This window comes from Quercus robur, chromosome 4 (genome assembly GCF_932294415.1).
Source record: "Quercus robur chromosome 4, dhQueRobu3.1, whole genome shotgun sequence".
Classification (NCBI taxonomy): domain Eukaryota; kingdom Viridiplantae; phylum Streptophyta; class Magnoliopsida; order Fagales; family Fagaceae; genus Quercus; species Quercus robur.
Genome location: NC_065537.1, coordinates 24478968 through 24498332, shown reverse-complemented (window position 1 = coordinate 24498332; position 19365 = coordinate 24478968). Strand labels below are relative to the sequence as shown.

The following is a 19365-nucleotide window of genomic DNA, read 5'->3' as shown; positions in this document are numbered from 1 at the left end:
AACACCCTTTGTTCGGGCTTTGCAAAAGGTCCGAGATTCCTTAATATGGTAATGACATTCATTCTCCATCCATTATCTCACTATAACTCTATCACAGAGCCTCGTGCTTGATTTTTGTTATCTCTTCTTGAGGGACTCACTATAGATTTTCTCTTTCACTTCATTCTCTCCTTCATAGATGTATATAAGGATACTGTGACTCGTGATAAGCTCATTTTCCCTTCAGCTATCATGCAAATTCTCCGCCATTTTTCTGTTTCCTATCCCGAGTCTACATACTTCTCCCCTATGTGTGCCATAGATGCTGCTACCATTAGACAGAGTGAGGCCGAGCTTCGACTGAAGCAGCCACAGACTGAGATGGTGACTTCTCCAACTTTTTCCACTCCTTCTTCATCCGTTCCTTCTTCATTGGCGGGTGGTGTGACCTTCGAGGCGGTCATGGCGCAGCTTCAGCGTATGGATGCTCGCCTTGACACATTCAGTGATGAGTTGTGTCAGGTGAACACCAGTGTCAGCCGTATTGCTAGACGGCAGGCTCGCTTGGTGGCTTCGTAGATTCTCCCTCTCCTTCTCCATAGGCATTTGAGGATGAGGACAATGATGGTGACTCCAACGATGATGATGATGAAGAGGATGAGGATGCTAGCTTTTCTGGTGACGACACGATGACTGCTTGAATTACTTAGCCTTTGTCATTCGTGACAAAAAAGGGGAGTAGTTTTGGGATGAGAGTAGTCATGTATTTAGGGGAAGAGTTAGCATAGGACATTTTTCTGATAGGGGAGTGTTTATATTTTGAGGGATGTAATGAGGTTATTATGTATTTTCTTTTCTTTCTTTTACATTTACCTCATGAATACTGGTCTTGTGACCATTTGACATACATTGTACTTATCCTTTGATATATATATATATATATATATATATGTTGATGTATGTTATTCACCTATCTTTTCTTGTGTTGTTTATTTTCTCTCTTTATGCACATGCTTCTTATTATTTGTATGCAATCTTTTATTTCTGTTTCACACTAAGATGTCGTGATGAGTTGTGTTTAAAGTGTTTCAGAAATACAGGTTGTCAAAGTCTTTCTTGCCATGAACTCTTTTCTTGCAAAATTTTTCAAGAGTTTATGTTAGGATAGATTTTATTGTATTCAACAAGTGAGTATGAGTTGAGTGATTTATGACTTCTCTCATATGTTCATTTATTTGTTGTGATTGCCAAAGGGAGAGGTTGTTAGGACATATGTGAATCATGTTAGGAACATATGTCAATATAGAATTGGCTAATCCTTTGATAAAATGCACTTTACTTGTAATTGGGCAGAAATAGGATGTGTTTAATACTTCAAGGAACAAGGTTTTAAGTCCAAGTGTTATAGCCATGCAAATCTGTCCAAGAATCAAGTGAAGAAGTGATGGATTTTAAAGCTTGAGAGCTATCTCTATAGATAGCATCTATCGAGGTTTAAAAGGCAGCTTTTGCTCGATGCTCGACAACTGCTCGATAGATACACTATTTATTGAGATTTATGAAAATTAGATTTTCAATTTTAATTTTCATTCAATCCGTGTATTCATGTTTGGGCTTTCTTTTCTCACAACCCTAAATATATATAAGAATTATTTTAAGGGCCGTCACAGCGGATGCAAGTGAGTGCAACTTGATGCATAGGTTTTTCACAAGCATATTGTGACCAGAGACAATTTTCCCTAATTCATCTTTCTCTTTAAGAAGCTACTGCGTTTGCACGCCGTAGGGTTTTGTAACCAAGAAGCTTTGTGATCTTCATTGTGTTGATGAACTGAAGAACTTTGCAGCCAACATCTTTCTCAAGTTGGTGGTTAGTCACGTACTTGGATCCGTGCATCAATTGGTTAGTCACATACTAGGAGCCGTGCATTGAAAGGAGAGATTGTCATTACAGAACAAGTCCAATTGGGTATTGGGGTAAGGGTTCCACTGTAAGTTGGTATAAGGTACTGAGATTCCTTTACTTGTAACCACTTGTTGTGATAATAGTAGATTCTCGAGAGTGGTGACTTTAAAATCATCCGGTGGGGTTTTTGCCTTGGAGGTTTTCCCCATTCGTAAACAAATCATTGTATTAACTTTATTTTCCGCTACATGTTAAATTAGTTGGTGATTTGTTTGTGTTACCACGCATATTGCATGTGAATCGGATTAATTAATTAACTTGACTAATTAATTGATTAATTGATCATAAGAGGTCAATACATTCTTGGCCTATCAATATGAAATAAAAACTTTGATTCACCAATTCAACATGTTAATATAGAAAAGCTAAAATCAACATAAAAAATAAGCACATTTATAATAAAAGATATTGAAAACTACACTAATAAATACAATCAAACTAAGAGTGCAATAGAAAATAAATAAATAAAACTATTAACAAAAACTATCAATAAAACTTACACATTTACATCAATAATTAGAAACACTTGAATTCTCGCAAACGACACTTCGAAGTTGTCTTGTGTGATTCTTAAAAGTTTGGAGTCTGGCAATGATTCCCAAAGTTAAGGAATACATGTTTATTTTGGAGGTGTTGCAAGGTAATTTTGTCATTTTGGTGGTTTCAGGGGGCATTTCAATCATATTAGAGGTTATTTATTATTATTACTAGTCGCAAACCCGTGCTATGCACGGAAACCTACTTGTTTGTGTGATAGACTAAAATAATTATATAAAATTTAAAATTGATTATGAAACTATACTATACTATTTGATAAAGAAGTTATTGTTTGAACGTGCAATATCTTGTGAAAAATCTACCAATTGGTTTTAGTATTGCCTAGAAAATTTTGAAACAATATATATATATATATATATATATATAACTACACAATAGAGAAATACAAGAGAAAAATAGGTTATAGAATATATAATTCATGATATAACCGTTGAAATCTGCTAAACATGTTCAGATATTGCAATAACTAACGCAAAAATGTAGATATTAAAACTTTCAAAATGCCAACAAATAAAATTAAAGAATCGAATGATTCAAAGCATATAAATTATTGAAACAATAGAAATACGTATATATATATATCTGATAGAAAATTATATTATTTAAAAAAAATTAAATGATAGAATTAGAGTTCCAAATAAATTTATGAGTTTGAATAGCACCAAGACATAATGATATGTATAAGTGTGGCATATGGTGATATATATATATATATATATATATTTTTTTTTTTTTTTTAATTTTTTGTTGTTATCTAATATATAATAGCAAAAAAATATTAACCCATTATCAAAAGATTTTGAAATAAAAAAATTATATTCTATAACGTAGAGTTCAAGAAGTTTGGTTGTAGGGTTTTTAAAAAATTAATTAACTTTTTTTTTTGGGTTTATTGCAATAAAGCCGATACTTATCCTTTTATTGCAGTTTTTTTTTTTTTTTTAATTTAAATAATCATCTTTGTGGCATATGGTGATATATATTTAATTTTTTTGTTGTTATCTAATATATAATAGCAAAAAATAAATTAACACATAATCAAAAGATTTTGAAATAAAAAAATTATATTCTATAATGTAGAGTTCAAGAAGTTTGGTTGTAGGGTTTTTAAAAAATTAATTAACTTTTTTTTTGGGTTTATTGCAATAAAGCCGATACTTATCCTTTTATTGCAGTTTTTTTTTTTTTTTTAATAATCATCTTTGTGGCATATGGTGATATATATTTAATTTTTTGTTGTTATCTAATATATAATAGCAAAAAATAAGTTAACGCATAATCAAAATATTTTGAAATAAACAATTTATATTCTATAACGTAGGGTTCAAGAAGTTTGGTTGTAGGGTTTTTTAAAAATTAGTTAACTTTGTTTTTGGGTTTATTGCAATAAAGCAGATACTTATCCTTTTATTGTAGACTTTTTAAAAAAATAATAATAATCTTTAGATTAAACTCAGCTTAAAATATTAGATTTTATCCAAAAAAAGAAAAAGAAAAAGAAGATAAGTATCGGGTTTTGGAGAGAAAAATAGTGTTTTTAATTTTATTTTTTATTTTTTAAATATTGTGTTGTGTTAACGTGGAAAATTGTGGTGCCAGCAGAGGTTTCGGTTTTATATATATATATATATATATATAGATTATTTCATTTTGAGGTTTCAACGTTTTTTTGATCATTTTGTAGGTATGGGTGGTATTTAATTCATTTTAGAGATTTTGTGGGTATTTTGGAGATTGTAAGAATATTTTATCATTTAGAGATTTTAAAGATATTTTGGTTATTTTTAGAGTTTTGAGGGGATATTTTTGTCATTTTAAATATTTTAAGTGTAATTTGGTCATTTTGAGGTTTTAGGAGTATCTTGGAGGTTTTGACCTTTGAGTTTTTTTTGTAATTTTGGAGATTTTTGGTAAATTTGTTTTTGTAATGTTAGATGATTTTTGGGTATTTTGGTCATTTTAAAGGTTTTTGAATTATTTTTATCATTTTTTAGGTTTTGATGATATTTTTGATCATTTGAAGGTTTTGAGGGTATTCATTTTAATCATCTTGAATATTTTTGGATTTCTAAAATTATTTTTTAGTATTTTATTGAATTTGGTTGAAAATGTTTTACATCCATAAAAAAGCATTAAACAATTTTCAACCTGAACTTAGTGTTTCTCTCCTTTTCAACCAAAAATGATTTCAATTTTCCTAAGTTTTCAGAATCCCCTACAAACCCTCAAAAAATGAGGAAAATATTTTCTAACTAATCGATAGTCTTAAAAAATAACAATAATAAAAAAGACAAAAAAAAAGAAGAAGGTAAAAAAACCCCAAACCCTGTCTCCAAACGCAACGCATTTTGCCTCTTTCTTTCTCCTGTTTCCTCCGAATGCAGAGAGTTCAGAGCTTCACTCACTCCTCTTCAACCTCAACAACATCATGTGGAGACTCAAACGCACAAACACCAATCTTCTCTCAACCCAACACAAACATTCAATCACCAAACCCGGACCCGTTTCTCTCAGACCCGTGGACTATTCCACCTCACAAATCCATGACACTGTCCGAGAAATCACCACCATTCTCACCCACAACAATTGGCAGCTCCTCTTAGACTCCTCCGACTTGCCCACCAAGCTAAACCCAGATGTGATCCGCTCCTTTATGCTCCAGAACCGGGTTGTTGACCCGACCCGACTCCTCAGCTTCTTCCTCTGGTCCGAACACAAAATGGGTACCTTTCAGAATTTGGATATCTTATCTCTACTTCTTGTTTCTCTTTGCAACTTTAAGCTTTATGAACCTGCAAATGAGATTTTGGAGCGTATGATAAGAATTTGTAAGTCTTCTTGTGATGTTTTGGGTGCTATTAATGTTTGTTATAGAAAATGTGATGTTGGGTCTAAATCTAATGCTTTTGTGTTTGATATGTTAGTTGGTAGTTATAGGAAAATGGGTTTTATAGATGAGGCTGTTAATGTGTTCATGGGTTTGAAAAATGTTGGAGTTATGCCTAGTATGTTGTGTTGTAATTCATTGTTGAGAGAGTTGTTGAAGGTGAATAAGATGGAGATGTTTCAGAAGGTTTGTGATAGAATGTCGGAGATGAAGATTGCTTTTGATGTGTATACTTATGTTATTGTTATCAATGCCCACTTTAAGGCTGGGAATGTTAATGAGGCGAAGAGGGTGTTTTCGGAAATGGGTGGAAAGGGTTGCATCCCGAATTTGGTTACTTACAATGTGGTTATTCATGGTTTGTGTAGAGCACAGCGTGTTGACGAAGCTATTGAGATGAAGAAGTCTATGGTTAAGAAGGGGTTGGGCCCTGATTGTTATACTTATGTGACTCTTGTCAATGGGTATTGTATGGAAAAGAGATTAAGAGAGGCGAAGTTGGTTTTGTCGGAAATGAGAGATATGGGATTGAGGCCTGATTTGATTGGGTATAATGCTTTGATTGATGGGTTTGTGAAACAAGGTGATGTAGAAGAGGCTTTGAGAATCAAGAATGAAATGGTTACTCATGGCATTCAGATAGATCGGGTCTTATATAACACGCTTCTTAATGGGCTTTGCAGGGCTGGTAAGATGGAGAAGGCAAGGGAAGTCATGAATGAATTGATAAGGACTGACATAGGACTTGATTCAAGAATTTACAGTTGGTTGATTGAGGGTTACTGTCGGGAGCATGATATGATTCGTGCTTTTGAATTGCTTGATGAGTTGAAGAAGAGGAACTTGGCACCCACAAAGGTAACTTACAGTGTAATAATTAATGGGCTTTGTCAGTATGGAAATCTCCAACAGGCCAATACTGTACTGGGGGAAATGATTACAAGGGGTTTGAAGCCAAATGCCATTATCTATACAGCACTAATTTCAGCACACACTAAGGAAAGTAGATTTGAAGAAGCAAGAAGAATGTTGGAGAGGATGAAAGAGTGTGGGATTATTCCTGATGTATTTTGCTACAACTCTCTCATAATAGGACTTTGTAAAGCTAAGAAGATGAAAGAAGCAAGGACTTACTTGGCAGAAATGTTGGACAGAGGATTAGAGCCAAATGCATATATTTATGGAGCTTTCATCTTTGGTTATAGTGAGTCTGGGGAGATGCAGATGGCTGATAGGTACTACAGTGAGATGCTAGGTCATGGTGTAGTACCTAATGATGTAATGTATAGAGCCTTGATTGATGGGCATTGCAAGGAGGGGAACATAACAGAAGCCTTCTCAAAATTCAGATTTATGCTGGCGCAAGGTTTTCTACCAGATGTTAAAACTTACTGTGTGCTTATCATTGGTCTCTCAAGGAATGGAAAAATGGAAGAAGCTCTTGGGATCTTCTCAGAGCTTAGTGAGAAGGGTTTGGTTCCTGATGTTTTCACTTACAACTCTCTCATGACTGGTTTCTGCAAGCAGGGTGATGTAGAGAAGGCTTTTCAACTTCACGAAGAGATGTGCAAAAAAGGCATAAATCCAAACATTGTTACTTATAATGTCTTAATTGGTGGGCTACAAAAGGCAGGTGACATTGAAAAGGCTAATGAGTTATTTTCTAGCATCTTGGATAGAGGCTTGACTCCCAACGGTGTGACATATGCTAGAATCATTGATGGTTATTGCAAATCCGGTAATGTAAATAAAGCATTACAATTATTTGATGAAATGCCCTTAAGAGGTATCCCTCCGGATAGTTTTGTGTACAATGTCCTTCTCAGTGGATGCTGTGAAGAAGGAAAATTGGAGAAAGCTCAGGAACTATTTCTAGATATGCTGCATAAGGGCTTTGCTACTAGTCTCTCTTTCAACACTTTGATTGATAGGTTCTGCAAGAGTAAAAAGCTACCAGAAGTAAGTAATTTGTTGGAGAAAATGTTAGAAAAGCGGGTCATGCCTGACCACGTTACCTACACAACTCTGATTGATCGGCATTGTAAGGCTCGGAATATGGAGGAAGCAAGAAAGCTCTTCTTGGAAATGCATGCAAAGGGTCTAGTACCAACCACCAGAACTTACTCGTCACTTCTTCATGGCTACAACTCAATAGGAAAAGGATCTGAGGTTTTCTCTCTATTTGAAGAGATGGTAGCCAAGGGGATTAAGCCTGACAAGATCACCTTCTATGAATTAATTGATGCTCACTGTAAAGAAGGGAACTTGATGGAAGCGTTGAGGTTGAGGGACGAGTTAAATAAGATGGGTATGTCCATGAAGTTTGGCGCATACAATGCTCTAGTACAAGCGTTATGTACAAAAGAAGAATTTTCGGAAGCATTAACTTTACTTGACGAAATGGGAGAGCGAGGGCATAGGCTCAGCTTTGCTACATGTAAAACCATAGCTTGTGGTTTTCAAAGAGTTGGCAATATGGAGAAAGCTGCAGCAGTTTTGGAGTGCATGCTGGGGTACGGATGGGTTTCAAATTCTGTGAGCTTAACTGACTTGCTAGGTCATAATGAACATGGTTGGAAGCCTGAGGAGTCCAACAAGCTCCTAAATCAAATGGCATAGAGAAGTTCTTATTCAGGTTGGCACAATTTTAAAACTGCCATATTGCTTCTCCTTTGTGGTGCTTAGTAATTGTGGCCCTTATACTCATTGGAGATGCTTTGGCCTCAAGAGAACACCAAAAATGGGGCTAGCTAGGCATGCTAGCTCCCAGTGCTGTGTTGTCACTCCAAGTGGCTGCTTACTATATTCTGCAGCCATGAAAATTGTTGCTTCCAACTGAGGCAACATAAATGCTAGTCTGCTAAAGGTAATGATTTGCCAATCACCTTTTGGTCTGATGGCAATTCCACCCTTGTGGTGGGCATATGTCCTTGGTTCGATCCCTGGCATCTTCATCTAGCAACAAGAAAAAAGAAGGTAATGAAAACTTATTTTCTTCATTTCAGAACATTTATGTTGCATGAGTAGATTAGTCCATTGACTCATAATCTGATTACAATTTACAGGTTTGACTCTGCTTAAGTTAGCAGTTATTGCTCTGAGAAGATTAGATTTTTTTGTTCATTTTACAGCCAATTGAGCTTTTGAATTTAACCTGTAATTTCTTGTTATAATAGTGAAAGTGCTCCTTGGTAAATCTTGAACTTAGTAATAGGAATACATTGATTTCATTGATTCCTGTTTGCAATTTTTCCAGCCTTCTTTTGGCAACAACTTGCATTCCTTCTGTATTTTTTTTTTGATAAGTAACTTGCATTCCTTCTGTATGCAACAATGATATGAATTTATTTTATTTTTTATTTTAAAGATTTTTATTTTTTCGATAGGTTAAAAAAGTGATGTTAAGAATGTAATGTTAAAAACTTGAGTTCCTTCTGTACGCAATGATATTGAAAAATTCCTTTATCCATTGTAAAGTCCACTAATGATTAAGAATGTAACGTCGTGTCATTTTCAGATAATAGCTCATTATTTCTTTTGTTCCTCCTATTCGGACCTATTCCAGCTTTTAACTTGTTAAGGTAGTTGCATTGTGAAATCATCAGCTGCATGACGTACCATAGAGGGAAAGCCAGTTGCAGTGTAAACTTATTATTGATTAGAGGTGTTCAGCAAACTCATGTTGAAGAAGTGGTGCAGGTTCTTGGTTAGACACCAAAGTATAAAATTGATGATCAGAAAATGTCAAACTTTGCATCGCACTCTCTGTCTCTGTCTCTCCATGTGTGTGTGTGTGTGTGTTGAGTTCTAGGAAAGATAGACAGTCTTATTAGAGATCAATTCTTTTTCAATATTATCAACCTCCTGTGTTGATGTTATTGCCTTGTTGGAAACCAATCAGATCATAACTTGTCTAAATATAAGCTGATTGTACCTCATCGAATTACATATGATAAATTCAGCCACAACCCATGGTCATTGCACTAATGCCTTTGGGAGGATAAGGATAAGGTGTCTCATGCATCAAAGATTATATAATAACTTTTTATTGGATTAATATTTCAAAAATCCCACCGTTAGATAATTTCTTAACATGGGTACCAAATTTCATGCCAATTGGAAATTATTTACTATTTGATCTTGAAAACCATATTTTATGCACAATTTTAAATAAAAATATTGAGTTTTAAACATTTTATAAATGACATGGTTATTGATCTCAAATCATTTTGAAATTTTACAAGCATGTTGAGTATAAGTGGAAAATCTAATCTAGTGATGGATTTGTTTAATTTCACTTTTAGTAAAAAATATATTAAGTGATGTAACATAACTTATAGTTATACTAAAAGTTTAATTTCACCTTCAATTGTTGGCTTCCGATTTCAGTTATTGGTTCCCTAAAAATTTGATGTGGTGAAATAGAAACTACATATAATGGCTAAAGAATTAATTTGAAGTTGAAATAGATTAAAAATAAACTGAACCTGCTGGTATATTTTTATTAAAACATTTAAAGTCACATATATGCCTAAGAATTTCAATTTATCTCCCTTGTACAGTTTTTAATCTATAGCAGGGAGGCATTTCCCTATTTAATCATGTTCTGTATACAATGCATACTGCTCTGGTATGCATGTGAAAAAAAAAAAGAGACTTTGACTAATATGTATCAAATATCTAAGGAAGAATTGACGTGTTAGGAAAGAAACTATATCATCTTCTCAAATTTATCAAGCTTCTTCACCCTTTGCATGGACCTAACAAGAAATGCCATAAAAACTCCTGCATTTTGACAAATAAATGATTTTCAGCACATGAACTGATGGATGTAAAACAAAGATAAAGCATGAGAAGAACAATGTCTTGATGGTGAAAGTTTCTGGTTACCTGCACCAATGAATGATCCATTTGCAATCAATTGACTACCTTGACTGCTGAAAGTGACCCCAAGATTTACAAGGGTGCCTCCCAACACTGTATACATAGTTGCCATTTGTAGTACGGTTGCTTTTCGAGCTGCTCTTTCGGACTGGAAAACATAGATTTGTCATTTCAATAGAGAAAGAAGCATATGTTAGAACTCCTATATAAAAAGAAGGGAAAAATATACAGTTGGTCCGTAAACTTTGACCTATGAGTGATTTATCCTTGAAGTTTATTAAATGATCGTTTTTAGTTCTTTAGATGACTTGACCAAACTAAAAACTGACACTATATCATTCCATTGAATACATTCAATACATCAAGGGACTAAATGTGATCACTTTGAATTTGTTAAGAACTAAAAGCAAAACCTTTTTTAGTTGTTAGGACTAAAAAAAAACACTTTAAAGTTCAAGACTAAACTGGTCCATTGTCTAAATTTTAGGAACCAACAACCTATTTTGACCCTTGAAAAGGATTCTTGAGTGCACGAGATCTACAAAAATGGATTATTATTATAGAAAGTACTAATATCTAACAAATATCATCTGAAAGTGTTGAGAGATACCTCAAGCACCCGGACTCGGAGTTTCAAGTCCCCTGACTCAAGCTGTTTCACAAATTCCTCTATCCGCTGAACTCTGTATGGCATGGACATGGTATATGTTCTGGCCTGAAAATGTATACATAGATGCTATTAATGACAATGTGTATGGACATTTAACATTATGTTATACTCTTTTAAGTGGCTTCACTTGAAACTTTCCTGGAACAGGACATGAAAAAGAAAAAAAAAAAAGTATCTATTTTGCTAAAACCAGAACAAGAAACTGAAAGAACGGGGGAAACAAATAAGATGCAGTACATCATCAGCTTGCTTCCTAATTTCCTCCACAAGTTGTGTCCCAGACCGCTGCTTCTGTCTTATATCCAAAAGCTCCTGTACGTAGTGTGGAGCATTAGAGCTACACTTTAAATGTGTGGCTAAAAGCTAAAAAGGCTGTTATGAGCAAGGGTGTGAATTATAATTGTTTGGCAAAGGTATGGAACCTGTGCATATGGCGCAGCAATCTTTACAAAGGAAAAATCTGGATCAAGGACATATCCTATACCTGTATGCAAAGATTGTTAGTCAGGAAAGGGCAAAACATCAAAGTAGTTCTGAAACTTCTTTGCTTGAAAAAAGAATTATTGGTTTTGTTCCGCTTGATTGGGTAGAGCTTCCAATATATCAGGATTAAATAAACACATTTCAGATATTGGTAGTGAAGTCACAGAGAGAGAGAGAACCTTCAAGGGTTGAAAATGCTCTTATGACAAAGGTAAAGGTGGATGGAAATCGAAATGGCTGATCTTGTGCTATTGCAAATAAATCCTGCCAAAAAAACCACCATACTTCACCGTGGTCATTAATGTGTCATTTGTGCCACTAAGAAAGAAAGAGTCATCACCTTACGTTTTCCCTTACTAACAGATCAACATTAATTAGAAAATTCAAAATTTATGCATTTCCATCACACTTAATGATGTAAGACACCAAGACACAATTCCATTTACCAGGGTTTTTTTTTTTTTTTTTTGGGGGGGGGGTGGGGGGGGGGGGGGGGGGGGGGTTGTTGTGGTGGGGTGGGTAACTGAACATTTTAATTTCTCAGAACCATTAAAAGACAGATTGAAACAACCAAAATATCTATAATATCCTTCTTGTCTCTAAAGAAGATCCTGATTAATTTGTGGTCAGCACAATCATATCTGGTTTTAATATGTTTCTCTGCCCCTTTTTAAATATGGAGTCAACACTAGCTCAAATTTTATAAGGATAAAATACAGCCTGGGTTGTGATTTACCATTATTCACAAATTTATCATTTAAGGTTTTACATGGTTCTTTGTTTTTTAATAAAATCCTTGCATACCTCCCCAATTGCAGCCAAAGTCTGCTGCTGATCTGGTGTTTGGCTTAACAAATTATCCAAGAAAAACTGCACAGATCTCCTAACCTAGGAATAGGGAAAAAAGAGGTTAACTTCTGAGATGAATGATACCAATTTCTTTGAAGCCCAAATATGCAAGAAATCAATTCTGTTCTAAATGTTGCTAGGTATAGCAAGACCATTACCGACGACATGTCTCCTGTGGGCTGGAGTGCTTCAAGATCTATAAGGCTTTTTATCACCTGCATGGTTGCTGCTGGTCAGTTTAAGCCAATACAGCAAAACCTGGCAAGCTAATGTACTTGAAGTGTTTCTATTGACATTTATTGCATAATAATGTAGTATGTTAATGCATAAACCACCTAAGTAGAAAAGATATATTTGAAAAGAAAAAGACTATTTGCTTCAGCTTTTTAAAACTATTAATTGTAATGTAAGAAAAATTTGCACAAAATTATTTCGTATAATGTTCATGTACATGTCCAGTTGAGAGTAAGGATTTTTACAGACCTTTTCATGCATATTGATATAAGAATGATGCTAATATTTGGCAATGGGAGATTCATTGTGAATATCATCAAAGCTATAACTATTATCTATGTTTTGCATACATAATGCAAACTTCATAATTGGGGGTGAAGCATTCCTGAATATCTTTGCATCACAGAAGGACATGATATAGGTTGAAAGTAAATACATTCCAGGCATTGCATGTTGAGGGAAGAATTAGTAAAAATTAATTACCAGAATATAAACAAATGAACAAAAAAAGTCCATAACTGGTTTGCTTCATATGATGATGTTAAATGATTGAAAGCAGACCTTCTTTGCATCTTTCTCATAAACTGCATAGAAAAGTTCAAGCAGTCTCTCCCGGGTGAAAGATTTTATTTCTCCCATCATACCAAAATCATAGTAGATGATTGCTTCATCCACATCGATAGCAAGATTTCCAGGATGAGGATCAGCGTGAAAGAAACCAGTTTTTAGTATCTGAAAAAATAAAAGGGAAAACTCCAGTAACTGAAACACTAGTACACTAATATGAGAAAGCAACTAATGCATACATCAACTTGTAGTCTAAAAATTAAAAGAGGCATGTTGAAGAATTTATGCAATGCTTCAAGTACAAAATAGTCATTGTATTCAAAATCAGGAACAATTAAATCATATCAGTTGGTATAGATAAGAAGAAACTTGACCTGAATTAAGTAAGCCTCAATACCACGTGATGATATTCGTGACCGATTATAACCCCGTGAATCTAGCATATCTAGCCGATTTATCTTAATCCCTGGCCATGAAAGTGACAATAAAGACAATTTCACACCAAAATAAAAACAATAAGGTAGCTTAATAATGTAGAACAAGCGATATCCTCTTAAACCAAAATAAATGCATAAGTTCAGATTCTAACCTGGTAAGTACTCCAAGGTCAACACCTTTGAGGCAGTATAATCCCAATAAACCAGCTATAACGTAAAAAAAAAAAAAAAATCAAGTAAATAAAGTTTTAAACATACAATACTTTCTATAAATTCTTTAAGTCCCTAGTTATGTAGTCATAAACGACCAGATGGAAATAGAAAGTTTATATGATGTAAGCCTTAGTTCTCTTTAGTCTTGATGCAAGAAACCTACTGGTACTCGGACCCACTTTATATTTCGAAAATCTCGGCGGAATCTATCTGCATTCTTCCCTTCATTTATGTAATCAATTTCTTGATACAAAATCCTGTAAGTAACACAAGCCCAAGAATATCTTTAGAGCATCACAACTTACAAAGCGGAGCATTGAAACTTTTTCTTTCATGAATAAATTTGTTAAAATGGTACAATCTAACAGAATGTTAAGTACGTATCAAAAAATCTAACAGAATCTTAAGCATCATTATAAAATAAGATTCATCAACAAATGCGAGAATTGGCCATTACTTTGGATCTGAGGTGCTCAGGCAAATTAACAGAGAGATAGTTCCTATCTCTTTGCTTATGCGATTTACATCATACTGTAACTCTAAAATGCATCTCTTAAGAAATTAACATAGCAACTAATAGAAGCTTGCTACTTACGTGGAACATTCTTCATATATGCCGATCCAATCTCTTGATGGACCACCAAAAGTTTCACTTCTCTGAAAATACTCTGCAATTAGCTTTAGATTTCCTGAATGATAGCAGCAAAGATTAAGATAAACACCTAAAATTGCTGAATTCCAATGAGTCTTCACAAAAATACATACAACAAATTTGAAAGCATGTCACTTAACCAGATCTATAGTTTCACAACACCTGAAGCAGCCAGTCAATAAAATATCATCCATATGACCACACAAAGATTTATATTTGATAATCAGTAGTCACTGCAGGTGTTTTCTGTTGTGTCTCACTCAAAATCCCATCATTTGGGTTGTCAACAAAAAACTTAACCCCATTATTAATGCATGTCAAAAAGTCGCACCTGGAGTAACTCTCTAATTACAATTATCATGGGTACCCCTTTGTGCAGTCAACTCCCAATAACGATTCAAAGTTCCGTGGCGCAATTTAATATCAAAGAACCTCTGCAATTCCAAATTGATAAAAGCTGAAAGGTTTACCACTAGTAAACAGTTCTGTACACGTTTTCTTAAATGAATATAAGAGAACTTTTCACTGGTCTACTATGCATCTGTAAATAATTTATACTAAAAAAGGTTGATGAGACCATGAGACCAAAGAAAAAACAGGAAATGAGAAAACAAGCAACAACATCTATTATACCATAATGACAAGCAGCTAAAAATCACCATGGTTAGAATGAAAATGTGCATTACTTACGTAAGTCAATGTCAAAAAGCTTCTTGAGACCAGGTCTCTGAACTTTCACCACTACTTTCTCTCCATTATGAAGGATAGCCCGATGGACCTAGAGACAGGATTCTCAAATTTCAATCAGAAAAAGTGAAAACTCTCAAGGAATAAATAAATATTCAGAGAACCAATCTAAAGAAATCATGAATGGTCATAACTTGATAAATTACGACTTAAATAAGCATAGAAGTAGAAGCAATAAACCTCAACCAAAAAGAAAGATAAGAGCAGCCATCAGAATTTTCCAAGTTTTCCTCCATTAAAGAAAGAGAAGATAAGGCTACCATCATTCCATCAAAAATTTTTTTTTTTTTTGCCTTCTCTAAAACTGTCCTATGTATCCAGATTTTTCTGAGGATTGTCTTAATGTTGAGTATGATATATACACATTTTATCATAACATACTTCAAGCTACTTAAAGTGAAACATCATAGAAAATCTTCTAACAATTTGCAAGCGTTGACTAATCAAGTACAACATATAGAAATGAATCAAACACCTGACCAAGACTAGCAGCAGCAATTGGCTGGTCCTCAAACTCCTTAAACAATATGTTGATGGGAGCTCCAAGCTCACTCTCAATGAAGCTTCTTGCTTTCACTGGAGAGAAGGCAGGGACCTTATCCTGAATTATATTTAAAAATCATATACATTCAGTAAGACAAAATAAAAAATTAAGGATTACCATATCATGTAGATATCAGTATGTCAGCATTTTAATGCATAAAGATGTGAGAAGACATAGCATGTTTAGAATTGTTACACTAGAAATCAAAATCTACCTGCAACTTTGCAAGCTCATCCACAAATTCACTTGGGAATAGATCTGACCTTGTTGAAGACAATTGTCCAAGTTTAATAAAAGTTGGACCAAGCTGCAGCACACACTCCCTTAGCCATGAGGCAGTCTTTTGCCTTCTTTTTTTCTGATATAGAAGAAATCTTATAAAAACTTGAGGCAAAACGAAAAACAAGGTGCATGAAACCAAGAACTACTTGGAGATCAGGTCCAGAATGAGAAAAAAAACTCTCTGTATTATGTCATCATGATTAGGAGTCAGCATAGCAGAAAGCAATAACAGCTGCAGTAAAGTTCCACAATTCACCTGCTTATCTTCTGTGAAGCCTCCCAAATATGCCCATTTTGCATTGTCAAACAAAACACGGACACGCAAAGATAGAACAAAAGACCAAACATCTATACTCCTTTGCACCGAATTATACCTTTCATTTGCCCAACTGAAACCTTCATCTGAGGGCAAAACCTTCAGCTCCTCCACCAGTGGGAGTTCTTTGGAATCCCTAACTCTTGGGGTTTTTACAAGGGATTGAGTAGATTGTCTTCTAACTAGATTTGCTCCATTAACAACTTGCCTTGAACCATTTACTACATCTACTTTATTAGTGGATGGAGTCTTTCTTTTCTTTACTTCACTAGCTGGTACCATTTTAACAGCTCGCCCATTGGTAACTAATTTTGAGGGTACTGATTCTTTTTGTTTCATTTTCACATCAAACTTGTAAAACTTATCAGTCCTAGGTGGATTATGTGTTGATCTGTCAAACTTTGAAGCTTTATGAGCAGAAATTGAGCTTGAGAAACTGAGGTTGTGTAGTGCTCTTCCTTGATTTATTGACTCCATATTGTGGCAATAACAGCTGTGAGAAGCCAGTATTGCCGCCATTGAAGATTCAGATACCTGCAGTATACATTGAATTGTGAAGCAGTATGTTGAACAGTGAAATTGGGAAGTGAAAGATCCAAAATTTGATATATAACCAAGCAAACCATAAAATTCCAACCAAGCAACTCAGAAATAATAAGAACTTGGTAACTAATATTAAAGTTGAAACCTTCAAGTCCCAAAAAAACAACCTTAACTATGACAGCAATCCCAGAATCTTTAACTTGAAACTAGACAGGTCCTCAGTACAATTGAATCAATTTCTAAAGTTTCTGCCCAGGGGGTTGGGATTCATTGAACTAAATTATCACTTTTAATTGTGAAAATGCATTCATTTCAATTCTAATGATTGATGTCATTGCTGGGAACAGTGAAGAGCAAGTCTTTTTTTAAAAAAAATTATTTGACTGCACATCCAGCTATATTCCTATATAGAAGAAGCAATATACAATCATATAAGGCAAAGTCAAATTTAATATCTGATTATTTGACTAACTGCGAATTCCACTAAATCACTCAAATCTTAGATAGTAATTCCAAGCAACAACAAAGGAAGAGCTCTATTGCTGGTTCGGAATCAATAGCAAATGAAAAGAAACGATAAGAACATAGCAGAAATGGAAAACTGAAATCATATGCATTCCATTTCTTTTGTTCTTCAGAAAAAAAAAATGGTTAAAAGAAAATCAACCCAACTTATAATTAGTCATGAACAATCATATCACCAATCTAATATATGTAGACTTCATCAATTTTCCCAGGAACCAAAGAGAACCCAGATGAAAAAACTCACTGTGTAAGAAAGATTCACAACCAAATCTTCAATACTTCAACCAAATGAACAACTGTACGAGCATGACCCTGAATTTGGGTGGAAGGTGAGCTTGAATAATGGAAAAGGGAATAAGAAAACTAAACTTCTAAGTCAGAAATAGGAGCAACAAGTAACGTGCACATTGTCACTGGGGGGTGTGGATCTTCTAAATTTTCGTGCGGTCTGTCCTCCCAACTCCAAGGGACTGTTTGGACTTTGGACTTGAATTGTAGTCAACGACAAACATGTAAGCATCTTCGATTACCTCCATTCAGATTCCTCATGCGTGTTGGGTTCTCCAACATTCGTATAAACTTCTCTCGTATTTGGCTGTCATTTGTCGTTGTCACTTGTCACGTGCCCTTCTCCATTCCTAACTTGTAACTGATGTCATCTCATTCGTACACCACAATTTTTCTCCTTAATAATTTTAGAACACAAAGTCTAACATCCACCCGTAATCATCGGATTATCTAAAAAATAAAAAAGAGTTTACTATACAACTTTAGGAAGAGCTAGAGATTACCATGGTATACCTTGGTATGATAATCATTCTATAAGTATAAGTGTTTGTGAGGTATAGAGGCCAAGGGTTGGGATTTAAGTTTCTAAAATGAAGTTTCACACCCATATACATTTAGATTAAGTTAAAGTAAACTTTTATTCTGTATATAAAAAAAAAAAAAAAAAGCATAAAATTCTATTAAGTGGCACGTTCCTTAAATCTTTCTTAAGTTTTTACATCATCAAAATTTGCATTTATATCAAATTTGTAGTTCATTGAACGTGTCAATAAAAAAAATAAAAAAAAATAATAATAAAAAAAAACATTAATTATTTATATACATGCACTAACTTTATATATATATATATATATATATAGTATTTTATATGTTTTTCTGGGAGACCATGCAGTTCTGCATGTTGGGCTTTATTAGAGTAATTTTTTATTTAGTTTTCCACCTCACATTTTTTACATATTTTGGAGTATAATAAAATTATGGGAAATGCTAACAAGTGCCCTTAGGATACTGGTTAATAATTCATTTTAAGAAAGTTTTAATACCACTTTTATGGAAAATGAAAAAAGCTGTCAAAATATTAATTACCTTTTTTTTTTCATTTTCCATAAAAATTTCTTTAAATGGATTATTAACCAGTGCCCTAAGGACACTCATTAGCATTTCCCTAAAATTATATTAGTAGGATAGTATTATTTTTACTGAGTGTTTAACCTACCACTATCATACTTTAATAATGTAAACGTGACATTATAAATTTTTTATGATATTTCTATGAGAAATGATATGTCTACAATATTTTTACAACAAATCCCAAGTGGCATGTTATTACTGGTTGTTATTGTTATGGCAAAAAAGTAATCTTAGTGTTAATTTCAAATTTGAACCAATAACAACTAACTACCTGTGATTTGTTGTAAAAATGTTATAGACGTAGCATCTCTCTATTTCTATAAGCCAACTAAACATTAACATTATATTATAAAATTTAAAAAAAAAAAAAAAAAAAAAAAAACTATGCTAACTCCAATGCATGGAAGAAACAAAAACTATGATTAAACAAATAATCAACCTATTACACCACATAATAACTAATTTCTAATTTTATAACATTTACTATATAGTCTAAATTCTTCACTCCCTCAATTTTTTATTACATCATTAATTTAATAAAAACTTCTTCATGTTATCGCAAAATTACTTCATGTTATTACTTTAAAATATTTCGAAAATTCTATATTAC

The 19365-nt window shown here is 33.8% G+C and overlaps 2 protein-coding genes across 2 annotated transcripts; one reads left to right on the top strand and one right to left on the bottom strand.

Moving 5' to 3' along the window:
• Positions 1-4772: 4772 nt before the first annotated feature.
• Positions 4773-8624, top strand: LOC126721604 (pentatricopeptide repeat-containing protein At5g61990, mitochondrial-like; the record flags this gene model as incomplete). Its single annotated transcript, XM_050424653.1, has 2 exons — positions 4773-8366; positions 8456-8624. A coding segment is annotated over one exon (3237 nt), but the record flags the coding sequence as incomplete, so codon positions are not given.
• Positions 8625-9867: 1243 nt separating this feature from the next.
• On the bottom strand, positions 9868-17863 carry LOC126720936 (protein ACTIVITY OF BC1 COMPLEX KINASE 7, chloroplastic). Its single transcript, XM_050423860.1, has 18 exons — positions 17581-17863; positions 16209-16802; positions 15885-16028; positions 15602-15727; positions 15070-15157; positions 14323-14416; positions 13891-13984; positions 13667-13721; positions 13452-13543; positions 13072-13242; positions 12435-12491; positions 12232-12315; positions 11607-11691; positions 11367-11428; positions 11182-11256; positions 10885-10989; positions 10281-10422; positions 9868-10175 (listed from the first exon to the last, which is right to left on the bottom strand). Exons 2-18 carry the CDS (start codon positions 16785-16787, stop codon positions 10102-10104), a joined length of 2127 nt encoding a protein of 708 aa, XP_050279817.1. The 5' UTR covers positions 16788-16802; positions 17581-17863; the 3' UTR covers positions 9868-10101.
• Between the last annotated feature and the right edge of the window lie 1502 nt (positions 17864-19365).

Bases quoted from the DNA above. Each gene is read 5' to 3' on its own strand.
- LOC126720936 (XM_050423860.1), bottom strand. From the start codon at position 16,787: ATGGCGGCAATACTGGCTTCTCACAGCTGTTATTGCCACAATATGGAG. The intron at 11,692-12,231 runs GTATGCAAGGAT...TTTTTTTGGCAG, and splicing joins CTTTGGCTGCAATTGGGGAG to GATTTATTTGCAATAGCACA. The intron at 10,176-10,280 runs GTAACCAGAAAC...GTCAAAATGCAG, and splicing joins TGGATCATTCATTGGTGCAG to GAGTTTTTATGGCATTTCTT.